Consider the following 24881-nt stretch of genomic DNA (forward strand, 5'->3'; position numbering starts at 1 on the left):
TGTGAGTCGGCCCATAAAAACTTAAATGCTAAGAGCTTCTGCTCTTTTTTCCATTTTCACTATTACGGTTGATTGCATTACAACACAAGACCCCAGATGGCTGTCACAAGTAAAGATTTCCTCCTAATATCAAAACTGTTGAGAGTGAAGCATGTGTACTTGTTAACAAAACATTCCTTCACATAAATCCTATGAATGCAAATCTTCCTTCTATATATTTACATTTTACTGCTTGTGTATCATTCTTTATTACTTGCCTAAATAAAATTGCTCAATTAATATGCACGATTGTTGTTTCTCTTCTTTAAAAGCTATTGTTCCAGCTGCGCTTATCTTTGAGTATAATTCCTATTCTCTTCTTTTTTTTTTTTTAACATGGATGGGAAGTCACCATTTATCAAGGCTCAAAAGCTACTCAAGGATAAGGGTTAATGTGACTCAAATAGTCGGTGAGACAACACTGTGATGATAGGTAGCACTGGAAATTCTGGCGAATGTTTTTATTTAAAAGTACAGCTCAACAAGAACTTGTTTACATTGAACTTGAAAGTGACCATGTTGTATTCAGCTGGGAAGCAGTTCCGCAGTGTTGTGTCTTGTGCAAAAGACAATTGGATTTTTAGAAAATGTGACTTAATATATTTTTTTATTATTTTTCTCTCAGCTCTCCACCTGGGCAATGCCGGGTGGGAACAGCTAGTAAGGAGTAATAAAGGGTTGCCTTAATGAAAAGTGCTTCCCAACACCCTGGAAAACCTCATCAGTATATCCTGTATTTAAGAATTCAGGTGATAAGTCCTCTCCCTTTCAGTACAGACCAATAAGTCTTCTGTGTATCATGAGTAAGTTGCTGGAATCCATATTAAATAGAGAAGTAGTCAACCACCACAGCAGAAATAACCTTCTTAGTGACATGCAATATGGTGGTTTCCATTTTGCCAGATCTACAGCAGATGTGCTAACAGCTACATCTGATAAGATTAGTGAATCTCTTGACAAAGGCTTCCTCTCTAGGGCAATTGCTCTTGACATATCAAAAGCCTTCGATAAGGTATGGCATAAGGGTCTACTTCACAAGATTTCCAGCTGCAGTATAACTGGAAATGTTTTCTCAATCATTAAATCATTTCTCTCCGATAGGCTCATAAGAGTAATGATTCATGGACAGAAATCAGAGGCCCTCAGTATTAATGCTGGAGTCTCTCAGGGGTCCATCCTGGGCCCAACTCTCTTCCTGATCTACATCAATGATGTCCCAAAACACATAAATCATTCGTTGACATCTATGCTGATAACACGACCATCTATGGCAACACATCAAAGGCCGTAAATGACAAAGTTCTCTTTGATTCTCTCTCCTCTGATCTCAAGCACGTGGTACAGTGGGGAAGAGGTGGCTGGTTACTTTTAATGCATCTAAAACCAAGCTTCTATCTTTACATCATCAACGCTCTGATCCCTATCTGGCATCAATTGAAATTGATGGCTCTCGTCTAGAGGAAGCCCCATATTTTGATAAGCTTCTGGGCTTGACATTTACTCCTGACCTGAAATGGAACACGTACATCAAGTCTGTTGCCAAGGCCGCTGGAAAAATGGTAAGATCCTTCTACCACTCCAGAAGATATCTCACTGCTGATGCAATTCTCTATCTATATAAAAGCCAAGTACGTCCAAGGATGGAGTACTGTTGCCAAATCTGGGCAGGAGCTACTAAAAACAGCCTATCCTGCCTTGACAGAGTGCAAAATAGACTTCGTAGCTTAGTGGGGGATGCTCTTTTCTCTACCCTGCAACCTCTCTCCCACAGGAGAGACGTTGCGAGCCTGTCTTTGTTTTATCGTTACTTCCATGGCAAGTGCTCATTTGAGCTCCAATACCTGGTCTCCCCTCGCCAATCTTACACGAAAAACACCCATCTAGCAGAAACATTGTCAAAAATTTTCTCCACTCTTTATCTGTGCCAAAACCAAAACGTAGATTCCATGAACAAAGCTTCTTTCTTAGAAGTGCACGCCTGTGGAACTCTGTTCCGTTTGCCTGTTTCCCACCTGACTACAACCTGGATGTCTTCAAGTCCAACATTAACAAATTCCTGATGAACCACCACCTAAAGACACTTTATCAAATCTCAACACTAACGTACTGTACACACAATAACCTTTATCCTCGAATGGCTTCTGGGCCTTGATAAGTGGTGACAACCTTGTAAAAAAAAAAAAAAAAAAAAAAAATTAACTCCTAACCTTTATGAAAAGGTAATAAGTCTATTTCCTCAATCCTTGTGGGTTATCCTTCCACACTGAGGCAATTTTTATGTGTAGTTATTACTCTATCTACAAATGGCTATGGCTACACTGTACAATGTTATTTCATAGTTGTCTTACTTTAATTTTGTAAATACATGAAAGATTTGTTTTTTAATTTTTGAGATGAGGATTTATAGTTCATATTATTTGCAAGATTCGTATTACTGTTCTCATCTTGAGTGTTATTTTGACAATGTTTCAGTCCATGTAACCTCCAACCTTCTCCAGGTGTATCTTGTTGGACTCGGGAATCTGCATGGAATTTCGAATGAAACTCTTTATTTAATCCTTGAGTATAGCATGCTCTCATTCCGTCACCCATGACTGGGTAGAAAGTTTAAAAATACAATTGCAAATTACTTAATGTCACCTGCAGAAGAGTGTAACTTCCAACTGAATTTTACCAAGATCTTTATCCACTATGCCACAGGTCGACGGTTACATAGACTGAAACATGCAAATAAAATTCATGAGAACAGTTGTCTGAATAACCCAAATATTATGAATTACATGAAAACAATTTTGATAGAAAAAAAAAGTCGAGCTATTATTCGCATTAATATATTTCATTGAAATGAGTTTTTTTTTTTTTTTTTAAATTTTGTTCATTATGAATTTAAAATATGAAACCAAATCATGCAGAATTCCATGGCAGACACTCACCCACGTATTTAATGCATTATAGTAAGCCGTTTGCTTTTCATCTTCACTTGATTCTTCGGAGGTTTTTATCATGTAAGGCGTGGATTCAGTTTCTACAAAAATAAATTAAAAAGTTACAAATAAAACCAACATACAAAAATGTTGCATCTACAAACATCTAACAAATTTATAAATTAAAAAAAAAAAAAAAAAAAAAAAAAAATAGTTCTTGACCAGAATTCTCACGATATGAAAAAACAAAAATAAAGAAAAATCTGTATGATGTACATACACATAATGAAAATTAAATATTTAAATATCACATTCCAAAAACCATGTAAATTGATAAGTAGTTTTATTTTTAAATAAGAAAATGAAATTTTACGAGTATCGGATTGACTGTCTTGCCGGCCATTTAAAAATTATTTTTCTCAAAAAACAAGGATAACTCAACAATAATTCAAACTTGTGAGAATTCCCATTAACCGATTAAAAATTATTTTTTTTTATAAAAATAAAACTTGAAAAATTTATATGATTTTTAAAATATATTTTCATTCCGCCAGTTTTCTAATTTTTGGAATCTATACTAATTTCGACATGACAGGTTAGTACATAAGTGTTTTTACTCAAAATGAAATTTTAAATTTCACTATTCAGCAAAAGCACCTTATTTTCTTTATAGATAGAATGGTTTCAAATGTAAAAATACTCTCACCTGCTTTAGGAGAGTTCTCTGTGTATCGGAATATCACAGTTGGAGTCACAACATCAAAAACGAGCTACAAAAAAAACAAACAAAAAACAAACAATTATACAAAAGTGGGTTTAATAGTTTTGCTTGCCTTTGTTTTGTTTTTTACAAGATTATTTAATAGCAGTGAATCATGAGCCCTGTATTCTTGCCAGGAGAATAGGCTCAACACTTTCCACCTGTATGACCTCAGGGCAATTCTAGGAATCACTTGGCAGGACTACATCTCAAATAAGGCCATCCTTGATAGACATCCCAAATATTTTTGCTCTGCTCAGACAACAACAATACCAATGGTTTAACCATGCCGGACAAATGGACGATGGGAGGATCTCAAAGGATATTCTTGATGGCAAGCTCACAATTGGTTTCAAACCAATAGGAACACCTGTTCTACGCTTCAAGGATATCTGTAAACAAGACACGAGGGAAGGTGGCATCAACCACAGATTGAAAGTTCATAGCTGAAGAATGTAGCTGTTGGAAAAGAGCTGTAAAGGTATGCTTCACAAGAAGTGAAGAGAGAAGAAACCAGCAGATGAAGGAGAGAAGGGAACACAGATGGCAGAGGGATGCAACAGAGCTCTTGCAACCAGATACAGCCTACATCTGTGGCATCTGCAACAAAGCTGATCGATTCCGGATAGGCTTGCAGTCACAGGAAATGATGCAATTGGACAATGGACTAATCTGAGAAGCAGAACTCCATTGTCTCCCGGACAGGTAGATGCCAGCAGGTTATGGTTAAGACAATACTTATTGATAACAATTAATTGAAAATTTGTTGGATACTGCTGCCTAGATTTTATATTAAAAAAAAAATAATGTGGTGACAATTTGTGAAATATAACTTTTCTGCTTTTAGTTTTCACTGCCTATTCAGTTCACCGTTGATAGACTGATCCCCTTTTCAGCATGACTATTTTAGTATTACCCATTGTATAGGTGATAGAAAAGAGGACTTTCATTTTATTTACAGGACACAATTTTCTTCCAAATCAGATCTCTATCCAGTATACAACATTGTTTGATGATTTATTCTCGAAGATGTAATTGTTGCCCGAAAATAGAAAGTTTTTCAATGCAAAACTTGACAAATTCATTAAATGTGAAAAGTAAAACTTGACAAATTCATTAAATGTGAAAAGTAAAATTTAACAAATTCATTAAATGTGAAAAGTAAAATTTAACAAATTCATTAAATGTGAAAAGTAAAATTTAACAAATTCATTAAATGTGAAAAGTAAAACTTGACAAATTCATTAAATGTGAAAAGTAAAATTTGACAAATTCATTAAATGTGAAAAGTAAAATTTAACAAATTCATTAAATGTGAAAAGTAAAATTTAACAAATTCATTAAATGTGAAAAGTAAAATTTGACAAATTCATTAAATGTGAAAAATAAAACTTGACAAATTCATTAAATGTGAAAAGTAAAATTTGACAAATTCATTAAATGTGAAAAGTAAAACGTACAAGTGTATCAATTGCAGGTGAAATTAAATCTCCATATTTTTCGGAATCCTTATCGTCTGATTTCTTTTCCGTATTCTGAAAAAAAAAAAAAGAAAAAAAGTAAAGAAAACCTATCATAAAAAGAGACATATTCTTTTAATATCTATCCAAGAGAAGGAAGGAAGGGCTAATCAATTAATATTTTATTGCGTCAACGGAAAAGTAGAAAAATAAAATGTATCATTGTATTCAAGGTATTAAAATCCAGGGGAGGTAACTGCAATCTATAATTTTGAAAAAAGTATTAAAATCCACGATTTCAAAATAGTAAAAAAAAAAAATAGTTCTATTGATTATTTTTTTGGAATTTTTACTAATTCGACAGTACATGTAAGTAAGTAGTAATGTTTTTACCTAAAATGCATTATTTTGAAACTGAATTATACTGCACAAGCATCAGACCTTCATAGCTTGGTGATAATCTTTTGAAGATGAAGTCAACCCAAATTTCACAATTAGATAGCTTAAAGAGATGTAGCCAAGTTCCAAAAAGTATTGTTCATGAATGCATTTCATTCAGGTCTATTAGTACAAGCTTTGCTAGGTGGCAGACTAGTATCCTCATATGGGGATTTTTCAGGCCATCTGTTCAGATTCAACCTACAAGATCAAAAATGAGTACCAAATCTACAACCTTTTCAAGCTGAAAAGGGGAATCTATTACTTAGTAAAAATTAGCATGGCTACCAGGTGTTGTCAGGGGAGGGGGGGCATAGACAACAAAATAGAAGAGTTAAAAAGTGTGTGCAACATCCCTCTCCTGCTCAAGGAAGATTTCCTTTCCTCAGACAGAATAGATACTATACTTTGAAGTATTTATTTTTAGAAATCTAAAAAATTACATTAATAATAAATTTGGCACAAGGCCATTCAAAAATGTGGAAAAATAAGTGTCATTGATCATTGTTTGTCACTATAATTAAAAAATGTCTATCTTACTTTCAACTAGAATCCTCAATCACCATAATACCACGTTTACTCTAACGGCCGTCCTACTTAAAATTCCTCAAATCGTTCAAAAATTTATATTGAAAATAAATATGTCTATGCACAATTATTTCATTGGTGCAGAACGGTTGGCCTTTGGACTACGATCCAAGTGCAGAACAGATATTACACTTTAAACCTAGCCTAAACTACCAAGAAAATGTATTTAGTTCAAGTTTCCAATCAAAGATTGATAAAAAAAAAAAAAAAAAAAAAAAACAGACTAAATTTGTCTCTGGTAATTCCAAAAAGAATGACTATTATAAAAAAAAGTATTATCTATATTCTGGCAGAGTCAAAGCTAAAAAAGAATATATCAGCCTTGTGTATCTTGTGTAGTTTCTGACTTTTAGCTGAACACACACAACTGTTCATTATATAACAGACGAGCAGCACCCATGTCCTGACATTGCCTGTGTGGAATATAAAAGGATTTAACTGTAAAAAAACTATTTGCAAAAATGAAGTGCGAAAATCATACTTAATGTTTTATGATACATTTTTTTTGCTGCCCCACTCCTTTTTAAAAAGTTTTTTTTTTTTTAATTACATTTTCACCCCAAACAAGGCAAATTGCCACTTTGGTGTAGGAGGCTACTATCAGGGGCAGCAACTACTGGGGTACTATGTAGGGATTTGGGCAGCAAGATGTCGGTTCACGTTACACTTGAACTTCTGCACATCAGTACTGTTGGGGAAGCAGGGACCTGGAATGGAATTCCAGAGTCTAGCGGTTCTGGGGAAGAAACTATTGGAGTAAAAAGATCTTTTACATCTAGGGATCTCTACAGTGTGGGGGTGGGATTTAGCAGCCTGTCGGGTTTGTCGAGGGTGCTCACGTCGTGGGGGCACAAGTGATTGCAAACTTAATATAAAACTTAATATAAAACTTACTTTAGGGTTAGGCTAAGGTAAAAAGTATTGTTTTGCAAACCAATAATGATTATTAAATAATGGCTTGAAAATGGTGTAATGCTAATAGGCCACTAATGGTCACAGAAGATGGAGGTCACTGTTTTCATAATTATTCTCACCGAAAAGTATAAAAAGATAAAAAGTCGAAATTGAAAAATTTTACAAAATTACTGCTCCCCACCCTATTTTTATTTAAACAGGAAAAAATCCCAAAAAACAAAACTCCAATTTTTTTCTTGGTTAAAGATTCATAACTAATAGCTTGGAAATGGAAAATTATATATATCACGATGGCTAAAAAACAGTGAAATTTTCAATGATTTTTATGTTATTCAGTCAAAGGTAAGCAATTTATCTACATGCTATTGATAAGCATAATTATATGGATGACAATAATTGCAATAATATTTTGTTTTATTATTTATAACTTTATATAGAACATTGGTTTTCAAACAAATTAATTTTTTTTGTCTGTATTGCAGTACTGGACATACATACATGTTTTAAAAAAAAATTTTTTTTTTTACTCCATTTTCCCCCCAAATAAGGCAACGAGCCACTTTGATGTAGGGGGCTACTATCGGGGCCATAAGTTGCAGGAATACTATATAGGGAGTTGAGGAGCAAGATGTCTGTTCACATTACACTTGAACTTCTGCATATCAGTACAGTTGGGAAAGCAGGAACTCGAAAGAAAGTTCCAAAGTCTAGCAGTTCTGGAAAAGAAACTATTAGAGTTGAGAGCCTTTTTGCATTTAGGGATCTCAGTGTAGAGGTGGGATTTTGCTGCTTGTTGGGGGTATTTACGTCGAGAGGGTACGAAGGCTTGTAGTTTGTCAGAATATCCATCATTAAAATACATGTAGAACAGGCAGAGGGATGCAACATTTCGTCGATGGGACAGAGGCTGAAGCTTAGATGATAGTTCAGGACCTATCAGGTTGGTGACTCTCTTTTGAACCCTGTCCAGAAGTGAGAGACTAGTAACAGATGCACCAGCCCAAATGTGACAACAATACTCCATACATGGGTGACTGGTGATCTTGTAGAGATACAGGATACTTTCAGGCATAAGTAACTTTCTAGCAGGGTAGAGAGAGTGTCATTCAATATCACTAAATATCGTTAAATCTAAAAATTAATTTTTTTTTAAATTTAATAATTTTTGTAAATCCAAGTCTTAAGTTACCAAATTAAACAGAAACTTTTAATAATAATTACATTACTTTATTGCAGAACTGGACATCTGTATATTTCATGACTTGACTTAATTGCGTTACATCGAGAAGTTAATAATTCTTCTAGTTGTATTGATTTTTGTAAATTTAGGTCAGAAGGCATTGAATTAAAAAGAAGTGTTTTAAACAACAATTACATTAATTGCGGGTATTTGGAGGTGTGTGCTTTGCAAAAAAAAAAAAAAAAAAAAAAAAAAAATGTGGTAGTAGGCAGGCTCAAACCCGTACCGCAAAGGAGGCAAAGAACGTAAAAAAAAAAACCCCTGACATCTTTGCTATTGCGCCCATTGCCAAACCGGAAGTGACGTAGGTTTAAGTTAAAGCTAACAATCGAAAAGAGGGGATGACTTTTGAAAATATCGTCAAAAAAAAAATATCGTCAAAAAAAAAAAAAATATCGTCAAAAAAAAAATATCGGCAATATGGTAGAAAAGTGCCCAGTTGAAGGTGAAGGAATTAGTGTTTTTGGCCAATTTTTCAATATTTGTCGTTCGAAGAGTCAAGCTTCAAAATGTTATCGATCTCATGAAAATCTGTTGCCTCTGTTGAAATTTTAAGGCAGACATACAAACATATATTTAAACAGACAGGTGAGATTTATATTATAGACTAGCGGGGGTACCCGGTGTTGCCCGAGTGTTTAGAGGTGTGTATGTTGGGGGGGGGGGGGTAAATCAAAACAAAAGAATAAGCAAAGTAATAACCCTGGTTAAATATTATAAAGAAAAACAATAAACGAGCGTGATGCGCAAGCGAACGATGGTAAAATTTTTTTAAATCGGAAAAACAAAAACTAAAAAAGACAACATGAACGTGATGAAAAAAAAAAAAAACATGATACAAAGCAAACAATGTTAAAACTTCTTTAAAAAATCTGAAAAATAAAAACAAAAAAAGCAGCGAACACGAAAAATGGCATAAATAACTCTGTTTCAATATTAAAACTGTAGGTGTATGTGTTGGTGGGGGGGGGTAGATGGAAACTAACAATAATAACCCTGTTTAAATATTAAAAAACAAAACAAAAAAAAACAGCGAAAAAAATTTTGGGAAGGAGGAAAGCTCAAACCTGAAGCCTTGAGGTTATAGTCTGATGACATGCCATGAAGCCAGGCACTTTAGAAGAAATAAGGATTTAAAAACGAAGGTGGTTTTCTAGGTCAAATATCACGCCATAGCAGCAGCAGTAGGAGAGAAAACGAAATCACAACGCAAATTTTGTAAGATAAAAGTCGCTGAAATAAAAGATTTTTACGACGTCGTTTCGTAAGTGTTAGATATTATCATCTTGGTAGCATATAAAAAGTTATAAGAATGAGGAAGCAACCTGAGAAGTACCCGGAAAAAAGCCTTTGCTGGACATACAAAAAAAAATGCACGCACACACGTTTTGCCCTTTAAATATATAGACTAGTGGGGGTACCCGTTGTTGCCGGGGTGTTTCAAGGTGTGTATGCTCTTAAATCAAAAAGAAACATGGGGTGGAGGGGTGTAAAAAAGTTTTGGTAGATAGGTAAGATCGAACCCGAAGCCCTGAGGCGAAATTAAAAAATAAAATGTGAAAAAAACATGACACATTAACTGCTCGGCCAGCAAGAATGAGTTACTGAAAGATGTTTGATTTTATTTAAGTAAGAAGAGAATTGACAGGTGCCCGCACTTAATGACGTCAAGTGGAAGTATAGAGTTAACATTTTGTGTGAGCGTTACGACGACGTAAGCAATAGCTATTCAGCAATTAACATTTCCTGTGGGACAGTTTTTAATGAGGTCAATAACCCGGTTTGTTTGTTTATACCTAATTTTGGGGAAAACCAGCTCCTACGTTTATTAGGGGAGTGTCTCGTCTTGAAATGAAAGCAACCGTCTGATATGACGGTGATAAGCCGACATTGATCAAATGGTACATCACTTTCTGGAGACCACTGGCCGTGGGCCATGGATTCGAATCGAGTTTCGCTTTTTTTATACCGAAAAACGAAAGCAACATGCGGCAATTCGAAAATGTGGAATATTTAACGTTTCAAAGTCGGGCAAATTAAATAGACAGGCGACCCCCATTGTTAACTCATAGATATTATCATTTAGACAGCATATAAAAAGTTTTAAGAATGAGCGAACCCCGAGGACCCCCCACCCGCGGAAAAAAGCCTTTAGTGGACATACAGAAAAAGCGAACATACATACACACACACACACACATTTTTACTTTTATATATATAGACTAGCGGGGTGTACCCGGCATTGCCCGGGTATTTGGAGGTGAGTTGTTGGGGGGTGGGATGGAGTGGGGGGTAGATCAAAACATGGTCGGGTGTTTGGAGGTGTAAAAAAAAAAAAATGTTTTAGTAGGAAGGGTGGCTTGAACCCCGAAGCCTTGATGCGAAGGTGGAAATGAAAGGGAAAAAAAGCCAGACACCTAACCATCTCAGACGCGAGGGAAGAGGAATTGATAAGCGTGTTAAGTTAACGTTTATAAATTGAAATTGACACGTGCAAGGAAGTTAAGTCGTGTGATGTTTGCACTTGAAACATGACATAAGCAATGGCTGTTCAGCAGTTAAGATATTGTGCGGGACAGCTTTTACCGAACTTTGGGGAACAAAAAGCAGCTTCCCCGTTTATTAGGTGAGTGTCTCAAAATGAAAGCATCTGTCTAGTATGACGGTAAAAAGCCAACATTGACCAAACGTTATATCGCTTTCTGGAGACCACAAGCCGTGTGTCAGGGAGCTGGCTATTCGAATCGAGTTTCACTTTTTTTATACTGAAAAACGAAAGCAACACGCAGCAATCCAAAAATATGGAATATTTAATGTTTCAAAGTCGGGCAAATTAAATAGACAGGCGACTCCCTTGTTAACTTGTAGATATTATGATACAGAAGTGATATAAAAAGTTATAAGAATGAGGGAGCGATCAGCCACCGGAAAAAGCCTTTTGCGGACATACCCAAAAAGTGCACATTACTGTACATGCAATAACCCTTATCCCTGAGTGGCCTCCAGGCCTTGATAAGTGGTGACCTCCATGTAAAAAAATAAAAAACATACATACACACACATATTTTCGCTTTTATATTTATAGATGGCTTAGAAATTTTAAAATTATTTTACAATAAAAAAAAATAGATCTATAAAAATTTCAAAAACACTGAATTAAAAAATGTAGCTAATTTTTAACAAAAGAAAGTGAAAGTTTTTTTTTATTAATACACTAGCGGGGGTACCTGGCGTTGCCCGGGTGTTTGTAGGTGTGTGGAGGGGGGTAAGTAATAACCCTGAAACGATGTTAAAAAAAATCGGAAAAACCAAAAAAAAAAAAAAAAAAAAAAAAAAAAAAACGCTGTGTGTATAGGGGTGGGGGGTAAACTAAAGAATAAGCGAAGTAAAAAAAAAAAAAAAAAAAACGTTGCCCGGGTGTTTAAAGATGTAAAAGAAAAAAAAATAGTTTTGGTCGGGAGGCGGGATTGAACCCGGAAGCCTTGACGCAGAGGTGAAACAAACTCCAACCACTTAACCGACTAGGCCAAGAGTAAGAGGAATTGATCAGAGTGTTAAAATAAGGCTTATAAAGCGAGTGAAAGAGGTTTGATTGATAGACGGCCGCAAAATGAGGTCATCGCGGGAGCGTTACGAGATGACGTAGCAGTATTTTATTTAATGCGTGACAGATTTTTTGGGTTTGTTTGCAGGGCAGTTTTCGCTTCCCCAAGATGAAGGGGGAGGGGAGCGGGAAACCGGTCCCCAAATGAAAGGGGATTAGCAATTATTTGATATAAGAAGTTTAGCCCCACATTGATCAAAGCTGATTGCTTGCGGACGTTCCCGCCGCGATGCAGAGAACCGTGTTAGCTTTGAATTAGTTTCGCTTTTTATACGAAAAAGCCGAATCAACACGTGAGAAGCCAAAATAGCAATAATTTTGTAAAAGTCGATGTAAATAAATCTAGACGGGACGCGCTTTCCCAAATCCTAGATATTATTATCTATGGCCTATATAAACACTTCTAAGCGATTGTAACCTCCCCCACCTCACACCCCGGTGACCGTGTGCGAGAAAAGCCTTTGCGAGACATACACGAAATGGTCACACACATTTTGCCTTTTATATATATATATATATATATATAGATTCTTCGGTGAAGAAGCAAACAAACACACTATCGATAATCATAGTTGTCACACAACTACAGACAAAAGTATGAAAAGAAATGAGCTTTGATAAAGTTATTGTACTTATATCCCTTAAATGAAAATACCCAGTTTAAATCCAAATAGCAACAAATCTCACCCCTTTCACAGCAGGAGTCTCTAGATACTGGGAAATTTTCTACTCTAACATCTTACCTTTGGAATTTCTCCCTGCTTTTCTGATAATACCAGCATGCAGACATTTCTTGATACCCAACTTCTTACTGAGGTTGTCCCCACCCCCTTATAAATCTAGATCATATCACAGTAGCATATTACGTTAAAGTGATAATATGTCTTATTTGAGGTTAAAAAAAAAAAAGGAAAAAAAAAATTTTCCAACCAAATAGATTGTGCACTGTCTGCCAAGCTCAAGAACCTGATGCATTGCCGCATTGTTGCTTCTCTGTGCTTGTTTTATAAGTACTTCAATGGAATGTGCTCCGATGAACTAACTTTCCGGGCTGTTGGAAAACCGCTTCTGTGGTACCAATATTCAAGAATTCTGGCGAAAGAACTGACCCATCAAATTATCGCCCCATTAGCCTCCTCCCACTTTTCGCCAAAATATTTGAGACCATAATTAACCATGCTCTAGTCCGGCACCTTACAGACACTAAACTTCTGACTGACCAACAATATGGATTTAGACAAGCCCGTTCCACACCTGACATTCTCACTGTAATCTCTGAACGTATATACCATTCACTGGATAAAGTGGGGGAGGGCAGAGCGGTAGCTCTAGATATATCTAAGGCTTTTGACAGGGTATGGCACAAGGGTCTCCTCAGGAAAATTAAATCATACGGTATCACTGGTAGAATACTTAGCATAATTGAATCCTTCTTAGACAAGAGAAAAATCCAGGTTGTCCTCGACGGTCGAACATCTAAACAGTGTGATATAAATGCGGGAGTGCCTCAGGGGTCTATTCTTGGACCTCTATTGTTCCTGATATTTATTAATGACCTCCCCGACAAAACTGCCTCTGAGATGGGTATATATGCTGATGACACTACACTCTATAAAAGGCATGACAGGAAAACAAATGAACACATATCTAAAGAAATGGCAAAAACACTAGAGGATGACCTCCAATCTGTAGTGGAATGGGAACATAAATGGATGGTCACATTCAATGCTGCCAAAACCAAACTGGTTTCCTTCAATAACTACAAGAAACCTTCTCTGCCACCAATAGCAATGGCCAGTGACTCCCTGTCTGAGAGTACATCTTTCAAACTGCTTGGCCTAACGTTCACAGGAAACATGAGCTGGAACAATTATATTGAAAACATTGCCAGGGCCGCTGCAAAAAAGGTAGGCTCTCTCTACCGTGCTAGAAAACTACTGACACCTGAAAGTATCCTGTATCTCTATAAGGCCACCATTCGCCCATGTATGGAGTATTGTTGTCACATCTGGGCTGGTGCGTCTACTACTAGTCTCTCGCTCCTAGACAAGGTCCAAAAAAGAGTCGCCAATCTGATAGGCCCTGAACTGGCATCTAAGCTTCAGCCTCTGTCCCATCGACATAACGTTGCATCCCTCTGCTTGTTCTACAAGTATTTTAATGGTGAGTGCTCTGACAAACTGCAGACACTTGTGCCCCCACGTCGCAGACACCCTCGACAAACCCGACAGGCAGCTAAATCCCACCCCCACACAGTAGAGATCCCTAGATGCAAAAGATCCTTCTACTCCAGTAGTTTCTTCCCCAGAACCGCTAGACTCTGGAATTCCATTCTAGGATCATGCTTCCCTAACTGTACTGACATGCAGAAGTTCAAGTGCAACGTGAACCGACATCTTGCTGCCCAAATTCCTACATAGTGCTCCCGTAGTTGCTGACCCTGATAGTAGCCCCCTACACCTGAGTGGCAATGTGCCTTGTTTGGGGTGAAAATGTAAAAAAAAAAAAAAAAAAAAAAAAAAAAAAAACTGCACTTGAACTTCCTAAACAAAAACATCCATGATCTACCTGACTAGTAGCAAAATCTCACTGTAGAGATCTCTAGATGCCAAAAGATTTTCTACTTGGACCATTTGCTTTTGGAATTCTCTTCCTGTTCTCTGTTTCCCTCAGATCATACGAACATGCATGAATTTAAATATAATGTGAACAAATATCTTGCTACTCAACATCCCAATCTGGACTCCATCACAGTAGTTCCTCTGTTTCAAAGGCAATATGCCTTGTTTAGTTCAAAAGTTTTGAAAAATATGAATGAATTTATATTGTTTGCATCCTTTGCAGCCAAATAGTTTTACATAATGAAAATTATGGTTCTTGTCCAAAATTCACCCATATTAAAAAAACAAAAATAAAGAAAAATCTGTATGTTGTATGTACCTATGTCAAAATGGAAATATCATATTACAAAAATCATAAATTGATCAAGTAGTTTTATTTTTATTCAAAAAATCATTTTTAATTGATTAATGAGAATATAGTCATTACTACATAATCTCATAAGTTTTGAATTATCTTTTTTTTTTTAGATATTTTTTCAAAATGGCAGGCGAGATAGTCACTCCTCCAATACTTATAAAATTTGATTTTCTTATTTAAAAATTAAACTACTTGTTTAATTTACGAATTTTTTGGAATATGATATTTTCGTTATATCAAAGGTATGTACATCATTTAATTTTGTTTTTTAATATAGAGAGAATTACTATAAAAAAATACATTTCAGGTGCTATTTAGTAAGCACAACATGTGGCACAAGTTTTATTTATAATGGAACGCCTTGGATGCTGAATGTAGAAATAAAATAAAATGTTCCTTCAAATAATGGCCTTGACCAGTGTTTGTTTGCTGCAATAGAGAAATGTAGTCTATGAGGATTTCTTGAATAAGTGATGAATATCGTAATCTCTTTCTAAATTCAAAACCTTAAAATTACCCAGTAGAAGAATGCAGAGTTGATAGGAAAAAGATGTCTAGTTTTCACATAAGGATAATTAAAACCTCCTGCTTCCCTTATTTTATCTCTTAGTCCTCACATTTCATGAGTGATATTTCTGACAAAGTAGGAAGAAATGCTGTTTTCTGGGCTGTAATCTATCCACCTAATACTTATTATTGGCTAAGTTTTGACCATGAAGTCGGTATTTTTTTTTTTAGTTTCTTATATGAAATAGGCCAATGCCTTGTCTGCTGGACGAGGAGGAGGAGGAGGAGGAGGAGCAGCAATAATAATAACAATAATAATAATAACAATAATGATAATAATAATAATAAAAATATTAAAAATTATGGTGCTAGTGCAGAGAGTGATCCGCGCTATTTTTTAAATCGTATTTCCAAGTTTAATTAAAGTTTTATGTTTTTTATTCAATTGTAAGATTGAAGTATAGAATAGGCACAAAACACCCTCCCCTCCCCATGTTAAGAATGGCTTTTTAAATAATGTTATTATTTACGTCCGAATCACTCTCTGCACTAGTACCAAAATTATAATAATAATAATAATAATAAAAATAATAATAAAAAAATTATACTTAAAAAAAAGTATTATTATAAAATCTTACCACAAGTTTTATTGTTGGGAGTGAACTTAGCTTTTCAAGCAAAAGTTTACACTGAAAAGAAAGAAAAAGTTGAAAATAATAAGAAAAAGCTTAAACATTGCAAGCAAAAAAAAAATAATTTGATTAAAAGTAAAATATTGCAAAATTCCTATAAAAATTTTGATGGAATTTTAAAGAATTTGATTAAAAAATAATGACATTTTAACACAAGAATATAAATTTGGTAATAACATTAATTTTGATTTAGATCCTACTTGAATGGACCACTAAATATGAGATTTATTTGTTAGCTATTGAAGACAGCTCTGTGAGATGATAAAGGTTCTGATTGGTTAAACAAGCTTACATGTTAGAAAAGAGGGACTTTTTAAAAAGTTGTTTGTGTTCTGTGCACAGCCAAATTGGACTGTCTCTAGGATAGCCTATACATGGAAACATTAATGTAAAGGTTGTAGCAATGTATAACGTAACTGATCAACCTGACCGGAGATGATGGTTTGCAGAAATGTGAAGTCATCTTGTCAGACCCAAATAGTATTTAAACTGATAAATAAAATTTTGCTTCTGACCAATTTTTATTTGTTATTGGTGTACTGTATTATTAGCAATATAATAACATAGTTAACTACAATTTATATTAAACTAGCCTAGGTGCCCGGCATTGCCTGGGTGTTTGGAGTTGTGTGTTGAACAAAAAAAAATGGTTGTAGGCGGGTAGGCTTGAAACTGTGCTGCAAAGGTGGAAAAGAAAGTGAAAGAAAATCTGACGTCTTAGCTGATGTCTCCATGATGCGACCGGAAGTCAAACGCATTGAAATTACCGAAGTCAATCCAACGGTGACGATAACTTGCTAAAATGTCAGCGAAGAAAATCGACCCCTCCTTGTACAAAACAGCCAAGTTTAGGGTGAAGGAATCAGTCAGGAGGATAACTAATTTTAAATTGAAGAATAGGTAAATACAGGTAGTTGAATATTGAATATTCATGCCTTTATTGGAAGACAACTTTTAGTTATAAGGAATGAAGATGATGGCAGTCTTGTTCAACATATGGAGTCAAGATTACGGAAAAATACCTGTGAAACTGAGATATTCATCATCATCTTCAGATACTAGCATATGTTGGAAGGCTTTTCCAAACTAACATATCTTTCCAGGTTTTTATTTATCCATTTTTATCTCAAATTCATATTATCACTTTCTTGCATGTTTTCATTGGCTTTTTCCTGCTAACTTATACTCTCCAGATTTAGTCTTCATCTGAGGTCATCAGATCTAACTTTTTAAGACTCACATTACACATCCATCAAATTATCATACCATTTATCTTCACCATAGAACTGAGTGGACAATGGCAAAAGTCCTGCCTCTCCCAAGTTACCATCCTGGGGAGGACATTCTCCTCTTCTCCAAATAAAATGGGAGATCATTGTATGTTAAATTCATATGCAACACTGATCCCCAACTCTAAATTCTGAAATAACATTTTTTATTTTCTGACAAGTTTTTTGTGTGTTCTCACATAATCACTAGGGTTGTGACAAGAGAATATTCTTTTCATTATTTTGACTCTCAAGTATATATCTTATATGCTTTTATATAGAGTGATGTGGTTCTCGATTGTTTAACTGTGTTCGCTATATACTTCAGAGTCAAAACAATAAGAATATTCTCTTGTCATAGCCATAATAATCACCTAAAAGAAATGGGGAAAAAGGGTAATCAAGGGTTTTAATCTATAATACCTTTTTTACCCCCCCCCCATACTGAAAGTATCAACTGATATGTTTTAACTTCATTGTTGCTTTCAAATTTGTTAAAAATCTTCTAAAACTATCTTTTTTGCATAAAAAAATAATTAAAAATATGGCACTTAGCAAGAACAAGACTCCAAGTGCATATGTAGGGGAGGCACAGGAAGTTATTCTCATTGAAACTAGTCTTCTACCAGCCCCCGCCCCGCTCATTGTGAGTTGTTTGAAGTGAGGTAAAGAAAAGCAACCACAAATGAAGCGAGGTTGAGAAAAAAACAAGAGGGAAAGAAAGATATAGTGAGAATGAGGAGGAAACAGAAAAAAAAAAAAAAAAAGAGATGAAACTCTAGCAATTCAGCAGAAATCAGTCTTTGTTTAAAAATAACAAAAAAAAAAAAAAAACAAAAAACAAAACAAAAAAAAACAGAATTACACTTTTTCTGATTTACAAAAAGCGAAATTTCACTAAAAAAACAATACAAAGTTAACCTGAGGTGTACTTTTAGCATTCTCATAACTCTTGCTTCCATTATTTTGTCCTTTAGTCCTCACATTCCGTGAGCAACATTTCTGACAAAGGGGAAAGAATCGTTGTTTTCTGGGTCGGAATCTATCAATATAACACTTGTTAGTTAGTTGAAGAATTATTTTTTTTAGCTTCTTACGTCAAGTGGCTTCATACATTGAAAGGAGTGAATTTCATAAAAATTTTTTTTTTTTTTTTTTAAAGTAGAGGTCACATCTCTGCTCCAGATAACACACATCCGCAACCCTCACTAACCAGATTTCACTTCCATACATCACACTGCACACATGCGCCTGATTGATTGACTCTTCTCTTGGTTGATCACAAGCACCAAATATATAACAATATTTTTATATAGAATGTTGCTGTAGTTACCATAAAACATTTACTCCACTTTGTTGAACTAATTTTGTACATTTATTAACTACTGATGACCACCAAGTGTGGGCAGAAAAAAAAAAAAAAAAAAAAAAAAAAAAGAGAAAAATAGTATAGTTGTTTACATTTCAAAAAGAGGTGTGTGTGCACACGTGCAAAGGGTGGGGTGCTGAATGATAAAAAAATACTTACCAGATGGAAAGATGATCTTATTCTGGTAACAATACCTTCATGTCCTAAACTCTGTAGACAAATCCACAATGGCAGACAGGAAAGTTTTGAAGTAGCATTAAAAGAGTTCATTCCGGCAGCATATGTCATCGTGGTATCTTCACACATATACAAAGTCTGAGAAACATCGATAAAGGAAAAATGATTTCGGTTTTTATAATATGATACGTCCCACAAAAGGGATATATATTCACTTGAAGTAGTTGAGTGGTCTTAGTTACTGTAATCAAGTAATAATCTAGTAAATCGACTGAATGAACGAATGTTTGTGGTCGGAACTGATTATATCCTTGATCATTCCTTGATCCAGTAATTTGTATTTTATCCTTCTTTACATTAAAGATTTGTTTATTTTCATCCTCTATTCTTTCCACATTTTTCGTTTTACATACTTATTTGAAGTGATTCTTTTTCAAACACTTTGAACAGGTTTTTCCAAATGGTGAGCATTTTTCTTTTTCCCCCCTTCATGAATTTTTCCACAGTACATACATTTTTTTCTTTTCATTTCTACCGTATACGTGTCGGCCATTATTTCTTCGTAAGAGTTTTTTTTTTAAATTTTGGTTGTAGGTATGTATCAATTCCATCTATTGTATAAATTCTAGACACATATTCAAGGGCATGTTTGTAAGTTGTAACTGTTCCATTAGCTTATATCTATGTACCAAATTGTGCATACCTTCAATTAATCTTAGTTGGATTAACTCTTCTTCTGTTGACTGTTTTTCTGTTCCTAGTTTTTCAAATTCACAGTATTTACTCGCACTTCTTAACCGGTGTAAATATTTTACCATCAGTTTATTCACTTCCTGCTTCGTTGCCATAAACTTGATCCTTTCTGCAATCACCAGTCTTTTCTTTGGCCTCATGTTTCCCTTGAAAACCTGACTTATTTCTTTGAAAGTCATTTCTTCTAGTTCTTGAGAGTAAACCATTGTAGCAACCTTCATAATTGCTTCATAACCAGCGTTAGCCATGAACAAGTTGGTGATTTCATTCTTCACTCCTTGTTTTTTGAGGTCTTTCAACTTTTTGCTTCTTGCATTAGCAGCAAAGCAACAAATCCAAGTATCTACATATTCCGGGCCTTCAAAGACCAGAGAATATCCTATTGTTGACGCCATTGATAAAAATGAAAATATCAAAAAAAGGTTATATTGTACGTATTCGTTTTGGACTGAAGATCTCCGAAAAAAAAATTCACTTAATTTGATTGAGTAGTTTTTTTTTTACAGCGGAAAAACACGTTTTTATGAGAGCACATTGAAGTCAGCTATAATGAAATTTATTGAACACGCCACGAGGAGATAACTCCAGTGAAAGCGCCAACACCCCTCCCCATCTTTAATTCTAGCTTTTCTTCCTAAAAATCGAACCTTTTGCTCGGTATCATAACAAATAGTTTTTTCGCTTAAAAAAAAGAAAACTACTTGATGAAATTAAGTGAAATTTTTTTTCAGAGAACTTCGTTCCATAATGGATACATACAATTTAAACTTTTTCAATATTTTCATTTTTTAATGTCTTGATTAAACTGTACAAGTATCAAACCTTCTGTAGCCATAATTAAGAGTGGGCGATGGAAATATATAATTTTAGAGTGCTATAAAAGAGTAAAACCGTAAACAGTATAATCAGGGTTCATAGAGCTTTTCAAGGACTTTTCAACGTTTTTCAAGGCCTTCTCCAGACAAAATTCAAGTTTTGAAAACAAAATTTGGGGTTTGTTTTACAATCCACAGCAATTTGAAAAAGTGGTAATAAATCAAATATACAACTAAATCTCAGAAGAAATATGAAATTAAATGGTGCCAATGAAAAAAAAAAAAAAAAAAAAAGGATACAGCCGCTTGAAGGGATGGAATGCCCAGCCATTTGCCAGGTTTTATGCTAATACTGTCTCCACATTTGGATGCCTGAATGGTGTTTGGATCGGAAAACAAGATCAATGCTGCCAAGTTGTTTCTGAAAATCAAATAGGGAAACCATGAGTAAAAAAAAAGTGTGTATGTAGAGGTGGGGGTTGAACCAGGACTGACATAAATATACTACGCCTCTTCACTAAAAATCACATGACTTGCTAATGTCATAGGTGAAGTTCTACAATCACAGACCTATAGTACTATTAAGAAAGATTGTTATTTTCTGTTTCAATTCTTAAAAAAATAGCTGTAGGATTCATAAAACTGGTTCAAAAGTGATTGTATTTTATTTTCAGAAAGATAAAAAAATTATTTTACATTTGAACATGCGCAATTAAAAAGTATTTTTTGCCGGGAAAATACTGTGAAATTTTATATTTTTTAAAAGTGTATTTAATTACTAATTCAAATGCGATTTTAATTTTAATTTAAAAATGCACTTGTCAAATAATTTTTAAACAAGAATTTTTTACAATCTTTTTTCTTGATAATAAAACAAATTAGTGAATTTTTGGTCAGAAAGTTGAAAATTAATTTCTTATTTTTTTAAAGCTTACAGGGTATTTTTTTTACAATCCTTTTTGTTGATAATACAGCAATGTTGAATTATTAATCTTCTAACTGTATATTTTCTTATAAGGATCTTAAAAATAAAAGTTAATTTTTGGTCAGAAAATTGAAAATTATTTTTTTTTTTAACAAATAAATTTTTTTACAGGATATTTTTCCAGTTTATTCTCTTACTAATAAATAAAACTTGTCACAATACTATTCATATATTTTAGAGAGATCTTTAGTTTTTGATATCAGGAGTCAATAACTGTAGGCAAATGTTTAGTTTTGACAATAAGTGTTTTAACTTGTTCATTTCTTTCTTTTAAATCCATTAAACCCTTTTTTGTATAAAAAGAATGTTTCAAGTTTATTATTTTCGTGAGGAATTTTCTTTTGTATATTTAAAAAAAAAACTAATGTTTATCCTTATTAAAAAGTATAAGGCGGGCAAACATATGTCCATAAAAAATATGTGCAAACTAAAACTGTTTATATTTATTCCCAAATAGTTTTGAATTTCTTGTATCAACAAGTTTTATAAGACTTACAACATTCAGTTTTCTTGTCTTGTTTGTAAAAAAAATATTTCTTATATAAAAAGAAAAATTGATCAATTTATATGATTTTTAGAATATGACATCTTTGTTCCGTGATGGGTATGTATATCAAAGTTCTGTATTTTTTTTTTTTTTTTTTTATTAAGTTGAATTCTAAAGAAGAACCCAAAATTCATTAATTAATCAGTTTTTGATATTTATGCAGAATACGGACTGTGCTGAAATAATGTTATTATTTAGAAACCTATTTTTAACTAAACGATCCAACAGATTTTTCAACAAGTTTGATATAAAAAGATATTTCTGCACTAGTAACTTTGTATTTAATTTATTTGAATTTAAATTGTTTTCATTTTAAAAAGTATTTATTTCTCCATTTTAATTTGTTTAATTATTGTTTGTTTATTCGCTAAATTCATAATTCAGTTTTTGCATTATTGGATTGCCTCTTGCTTCAAACACATAATTTTCCATACATAATATTTGTTCTTGTTTTTTTAATTTATATTAAATAAAGTTCAGTTCAAGTATAAATCAAATTGTGTTCCTTTATTTTCTTTTTTTTTTAAATGCAATATTTTAAGTAAATAATAAACGAAATCCATGAAAAAACAAAATGTTTATTTATAGAATGTTGTTTTGCTGAAACAAATCAATTTTTCTCTTTTGAATTAATTCTCATTTTTTTCTTTTAATTAATATTGAAGAAGTTCAGTTTCAGTATAAATCAGGCTACTTATTTTTCTTTTTTTTTTTTCAATGCAAGTTGTATTTTTGTAAAAAAGCTCTCATTCATTATTGACAGTCTAACTTTTCAACAGATCTTGCTTGCTAGAATCTCAAGCATGACGTCATTTTTCAGTGATTGGGCCTACTATTATGAAGGTCACGGTTGAACTGTTTCTAAAAGTTCAGTTTTTTCTCTTCTTCAAAATTTTATTTTTGTTCAAAAACAATGAATCATTGTATTTGTAGCAGGAATGTATTGTTAGAGACAAGTAATTCAGGACTAATTAAATCTGTAGACCAAACACTTAATTCCAATTTCTATCACAATTGTGATAGAAATTGGAGTCAAGAATAATAAAATTTCTTAAGAGCTAATAAGAAAACTGTGATTCTTTTGTATATTAAAGACCAAGCTTAAATAATTTTGCTTATGTCTACCTTCATTATACCAACAGTTAATTTTTTTAAAAGATGAAAAAAAAAAAAAAAAATGGAAGAAAATGACAAAAGATGTTCTCTTACCCTTCAACATGCAACCAAATGCCATTAAGTGCACATATTTCTTGTAGTCTCTTTAAATTATCAACATGACCAACAACTGGAGTGCCTATACAAAATAAACAAGAAAAAAAAAAAATGGATAAAAAATGATTCTGGCCTTTTGTTGGTGGTCATTGTTCAGCTACCCGGAAGACTGTTTCTATTCATAGGGGTTTTATCTGGAGTACATTTAGGAAAATCATTTTTCTCCACAAAAGCCACTCTCAGCATGACTTTCCCAATAAATAAAACACTTACAAGAAATATTCTCTTGGGTGGTCTGACTATAGCTGGAGATATTTTCAGCTCTTTGTGCACTCTCCTGTTTTCCTCTGACCAAGCATCTAACAACTGCATGCCTGACACCCACATGCAGTAGCGAAACAGGCTGCACAAACCATACTTACAGATAAAATTTCTCTATATGCATATTTATAGACACATGCACTAAGTAGTTGCATGTTTACTGGTGCATATGAATTGTTTTTTGTTTTAAATAAAATAAGTGTCTCATTTAGCAAGGATTCATGCTAAGAATAACCTACTTGAGAAAAGTCATGTTCCTAGATGGTCTGCAGATAAGCCCTTTTGAGTATACACTATCTAGCCATAATCTCAAGTAAACATCTGGTAATCTTTCTGGGTTGTTGAATGGAAAATGAATGACTGAAATCAAGACTGGATTCTCGGATTTCTGGTGCATATATTACAAGAGATGAGAATGGAAAGCCAGTTAGAGTCAGAGCTCTGGTGTTTATCAGGCAGTTTTAGTCCTCTGGTGTCTGGCAGACACCTCCTCAAGTAAGATAGGCTCTTAGTTAAAAATTGGATTCATTAGACTTGTATTTTGATTTGCTATCTTTAAAGTCTATTATCAACCCCTGTCCCATCGCCGCAAGGTTACATCTCTGTATCCGTTTTACAAATATTTTAATGGCATGTGCTCTGATGAACTCATTGTACGTGTCCCCTCGACGTACATATCCCCAACAAAGCCACTTGGCAACAAAATCTCACCTCTTCACCCCTAAATGCCAGAAAGCTTTTTACTCAAATAGTTTCTTCCCTCAAACAGCTAGACTTTGGAATTCCCTTCCTGCTACTTACTTCTGACTATACTGATATGCAGAAGTTTAAATGTCACATAAACGAACATCGTGTTAATCTTTCCTAGGCATGGTCCCAAATAGTAACCCCTTATGTCTAGGTGGCGATATGCCTTGTTAGGGGTGAACAAATAAACAAAAAAAAAAATTGTTTAGAAAACGCATATGATGTGTAATCTCCAAAAATTAAACCTCTGTAAATTGTTTTTAAACTAGAATTGTTGTTTTGTTTGGAGGGATGATTCCTTTATTGCAACACTGACAAAATCGAGCAACAATTTTAAACCGACACAAGTGAAAATGATCGCTGCCTGTGCAGTGGACACACACATGCATGTTCTTAATCTATAGAGGGACCAAACTAGATATAGAAAACAAAACTAGAAAACCATGACACTCACCAGCATATCCTACCAAGAGGACGGGAGTCTTAGCAGCAGCAATGTCATCTTGTATCAATTTCTCCAACATTGCTACATCCTAAAGAG

At 34.0% G+C, this 24881-nt stretch overlaps 1 protein-coding gene across 2 annotated transcripts in view; it reads right to left on the minus strand.

Annotated features, from left to right (window-relative positions):
- The window catches only part of LOC145285951 (putative pyridoxal-dependent decarboxylase domain-containing protein 2), a 153580-nt gene that overhangs the window by 21943 nt on the left and 106756 nt on the right, over nt 1-24881 (minus strand). For both annotated transcript variants that reach the window (XM_080134471.1, XM_080134472.1), the window contains exons 8-15: nt 24795-24873; nt 23270-23354; nt 20829-20949; nt 18943-19098; nt 16093-16143; nt 5184-5258; nt 3670-3733; nt 2973-3064 (exon numbers count right to left, since the gene is read on the minus strand). In XM_080134471.1, the coding sequence (XP_079990597.1) occupies nt 2973-3064; nt 3670-3733; nt 5184-5258; nt 16093-16143; nt 18943-19098; nt 20829-20949; nt 23270-23354; nt 24795-24873 (723 nt within the window). The remainder of the gene's footprint in view (nt 1-2972; nt 3065-3669; nt 3734-5183; nt 5259-16092; nt 16144-18942; nt 19099-20828; nt 20950-23269; nt 23355-24794; nt 24874-24881) is intronic.

This window comes from Euprymna scolopes, chromosome 10, assembly GCF_053919585.1.
Source record: "Euprymna scolopes isolate OS-2025 chromosome 10, ASM5391958v1, whole genome shotgun sequence".
Classification (NCBI taxonomy): Eukaryota; Metazoa; Mollusca; class Cephalopoda; order Sepiida; family Sepiolidae; genus Euprymna; species Euprymna scolopes.